Consider the following 4,291-nt stretch of genomic DNA (forward strand, 5'->3'; position numbering starts at 1 on the left):
ATCTTCGGTCCAGAGAGTTGCCAGTCCTCCCGAAGAGCCCCGAGCGCTGACCGCTATGCCTGAGCTTTTCTTCCATTTTGACTTGCTGATTTCTAGCAGAGCTTGTCCTGCTATCTTTGTCTCTTGGAGCAAGAGGATGTCTGCAGGTTCCGACTTTAATAGGTCCTTTACTGCTTCTATTTTTGCGAGGTTCCCCAGACCTCTGCAATTCCAAGAGACTAGCTTCATTATTTACCTGTGAGCGGGGTGGAGCCACCCTTGGATGACCTGGGCCTGCTATTTCTTCCGATCGTCATTTCTATTGTGGACTAGCTTCCTTGTGTTTTGAGCCTTTCTGCTTCTTTTTCTCTTTTTTCCTTGCGGGATTTTCTTCTGGCTCTTTTTAATGGGCGCTCAAAGAATTCTTCCTCTGAGGACTCTGAGCTTTCGACTGCCTTTTTCTTTGTGACTTCTGCATAGGTGGGGTTAGGGGGGCTGCCTTAGGAGGCTTTAATCTGGATGGCGACCCCTCCCTCTTTGCTTGGAGGAGGGGCTTCTACATGATCCTCGTTTTCCTGAGCTTTGTTCGGTGGATCAGTCTGTACACCCTCCGTTCCTTTTGAGATTTCTACCGTTTCTTGAGTTCGAATGGGAATGTTCCTAGCTCCTATTGCTGCGCTTTTTCCAACATCTTTTTTTGCATGGGCTATTCTCTGGACTAGGGTCCATTGGTCCCCGATATGTTTTACAGATTGCTCCTCTGCTCTCTTCTTACAGTGCTTTGCGAAGTGTCCGTGACCGTGGCAGTGTCTGCATTTAAAGGGGAGCTGTTCATAGTCGAGCTCTTGGACGTGCGTCCAACCTGCTACCGTGAGCTTGATCGCTTCAGGAAATCCTTCCTCGAGGTCCACTTCAACACAGATTCGGGCGCATGAGTATTGGTCTTTTCTTACATCCTGATCTATGTATTTGCCTAGCGCGTTCCCGATGATCTGGAGCGATTTTTGATTCCAGCAGTGAAGAGGCAGATGAGGGAGTCTCACCCACACCGGCATGGCAGATGAGACGTCTTGGGAGGGATCGAAATCTGGAGTCCATTTGTTTAAATACAGGCCCTGCGGCCCCATGAAGTAGGGGCCATTTCTGAATATTAAGCTTCTGTCTTCCGTGTTTTCAAACACAAAAACAAAGTACCCTTTGCCCACAAAGTAGCTCTTAACTCCGTCTTTTATCAGAGGTTTCCAGTTTCTTTGTGTCCATTCCTCCATGGATTTGGGGGAAGGCCATAAGCCTGTAAACTGGCCTATGAGACCTCTTTCTGCCAGGTTCAATGCCGCTTTGCAGGTATCCTCCTCTGGCAGGGCAACTGAAGGAATCGTATCCATTCTTTTGATAAATTTCTGCTGGAATGCAGAAGGAGGGCGTTTTGTCTCGGATGTAATCAAAGATCTGAAGGCAGAGACTTCAGGAGGCAGATCAGCAGGGGGGCAGAGCCCTCAGGAATCTCCATCTAGCTGCGAGAGGGGAGGGCGAGGCTGTGCGCAGGGGCGCAGCAGCCAGGGCGGCGCTGAATGGCTCCCAGAACCCTAGCTTGCAGAACGCAGGGGGGCAGTGCGCGATATCAAATGAATATGTATTTGAACCTCAAGTTATGTTAATATAAATAAATGACACATGAAAAAAAAATTAGAAATAGTATTTGTATTATATAATTTTGTGCCTGGTTCACAACAAATACATCAAGCATTACCAAGCTAATTCATTAAAAATTTCCAATTGTTTTCTCCTTTCCAATAGGAATACAAGATTTTCTTCAGGATAATATATTTGAGCAACAAAAAGAGGGGTTTTGTAGGTGAATTCCTTACAAAACTATCCCAACAAAAAACATAATTTACAACACATAACACTACAAGGGAAATTTTTAATAGACTTCATCCACCATTAGGGATTTATAACAGGTTTGATTTGACATTGATCTTTAATTCACCTACCTTCAATTTACACCCCTTAGCATACTTGTCTTCTTCTTTGTTGAAGTCTCCTAGGATATGAAAATATGTTCTGGGTGGGATATCTTCAACAAATTCCCTGATTCTTTTCATGATGTTTTCCATAGATTTTTTCCTTTGGGAAGGAGCCTTTGACCAAATGATGCAGGATCAGGAGAGAATATCCCCTAATTGTAAGTGTGTCCACTTGAAGTTCTTTGGCTAACATAAGTCCCTAGTAGAGACCATATATCTTTGCTTGATTATTTGTCATATGAACAAGACTCCATGAGTACTTGAACTCTTTGTCCTCCTCGAGGTCATACACACGAACATTAAAAGTTTGAAGATTTAAGATGTTATATTATTTTTGTTATGTTAGGTAGGCATTTTATATTAGGTCATGTTTAAAGAAAAATATATCAGATATGTCTGCTATGTGAATTGGCCAGCTACTAGGGAAACCATACCAGTCACATATCAAAATTATTTTAGCCCATGAAAAAGATTTGAAACAAAAGTAAAGAACACTAAGATAATGATGTATGCTTGCTATACTATCCATCCTATCCATATTCAATCCCAAAAATCTACTTAGTGAAAATTTACCAAGATTTTGCAACATAACAACTAATAAGAGGGGATATCCATGTAGATGGTGACAAGTGGACTCATGTCTTCATTTAAGTCTAAAATTTCCAAGTCTACCAATGCTTTTTCCATATTTCTCACCTTTTTCCTAGCTTCCTAACTTATTTTTTTGTTTCATCCAAACAAAGCAATATCTCTTGTTTTCCCTTTGATCTCTTAACCAACACCTTGCCCATTATTGACTTTGATTTCCAACATACATCTATTGTTTGCAAGTGTTTTGTGTGCTGCATCCTATTTTTCCTGTATCTGGGACCCATATGCCCACTTTCTCTAATACATATTCATTTGAGATGAACCTTCACTCAATCCTTGCTACTCTTTTTATGTTTTTTATATTCTATTGAACTGTTAGAGGAGTATGAGTTTGATAAATCTTGGCTGAGTTCTCTATGGCACTTTTCACTTGGGAAGTGGAGGGACCTTCTCTATTATGATATGCACTTATAATACAGGCTCCTCTTCCTTGAGCCATATCTGCTAACTGAGAAAAATGATAGCGACCACAAGTAAGTGTGAAAGAGAGGTTCTCATATCTAAACACAGCGGGAAATCCAAAGGAAAAATTAGATAACAATATGACCCAAAGGCTCTTACCATTGGAGTCATGGACAAGCACTAAAGTAACCCAAATCAATGCAGAAGTGAGATCCAAAATTCTCCCTCGTGGCTGCAAGACATTAAGGGACTCAAGAGACAACCACAAACAAGGATTCCAAACACCAACAAATATAAAACAATATACAATAAAAGAAGGAGTACAAATGAGAGACTAGTGTAGAGAAGTCATAATTCGACTACAGATATCCCAAAAGTTTTGGGAGATGATGCAGAGAGGAAGGCCAAAGCAGAGTAATAGATGTCATTCTAAATTGAAATGGTAGAGAATGATCCTAAGCATGAATTGAATTCCCACTAACCAAGTGGGGAACTACAAAAATCTCCCCAAAGAAAGGGAAACAACAACTTCCCCTATAAACAAAAATCCAGAGAAAAATATAATAGAATGGAAACAAACACTAAAAATGGATGATAAACTAAGTTAAAATCAAACCTTTCCTTGAAGGCCCATAAAAATAGAGAAGACCAACCATCATTTCCTTCCAAGAAATAAACAGGAGTGAAGTACCTTCACTTTGGACACCAACAAGGCTGATAATGTAACCCATTACCATCATAATTCTAAGGTACATGTTTGATAATCCTGTAGCCTTTCCTCCATTCTTTGCTTTATAAACTTGCAACTGCACTGAGAGCCTACCTTAATTCCCTTGGCAATGGAGGAGAGTCATGTAATCCACATAACTAGTATTGATTCCCAAATGCTCAAAGCTATTTTTCCTGTATCTTTGGCAATACAAACCCTCATGTTCATTAATGATCTCTTCCTTGATCACCTGGCAACCGGGGGGGGTGTTATGTCTTGTGTAGCCATCTCCAAGAAACATGATTTGAGTGGTCCTTAGTTGAATTCTAACTAGGAGGTGTCTAATTGCCTATCCCCCACTAACCCTTCTTCTTAGTTAATCTATTTGCAAGCATATTGCTCCTTCTTACATGAGAATAAATTACCATAGGATTTTTCTTGAGAAGATCATGAATTCTCTAGTTCGCCTTCCATATGCCATTGGTTAGAGACCTTGGATGGATGGGTACCATTGCTAATTTTC

The 4,291-nt window shown here is 40.8% G+C and overlaps 1 protein-coding gene across 1 annotated transcript; it reads right to left on the minus strand.

The window, feature by feature from the left end:
- Positions 1-479: 479 nt before the first annotated feature.
- On the minus strand, positions 480-1,247 carry LOC149247422 (uncharacterized). Its single transcript, XM_089444224.1, has one exon. The coding sequence runs from the start codon at positions 1,245-1,247 to the stop codon at positions 480-482; it is 768 nt and encodes a 255-aa protein (XP_089300350.1).
- Positions 1,248-4,291: the final 3,044 nt, after the last annotated feature.

The sequence above is a fragment of the Pinus tabuliformis genome, chromosome 7 (assembly GCF_031772625.1).
Source record: "Pinus tabuliformis cultivar Carrire ecotype Pingquan chromosome 7, CPIR1, whole genome shotgun sequence".
NCBI lineage: Eukaryota > Viridiplantae > Streptophyta > Pinopsida > Pinales > Pinaceae > Pinus > Pinus tabuliformis.

Coding starts and splice junctions, on each gene's coding strand:
- LOC149247422 (XM_089444224.1), bottom strand. CDS start 1,247: ATGGAGGAATGGACACAAAGAAACTGGAAACCTCTGATAAAAGACGGA.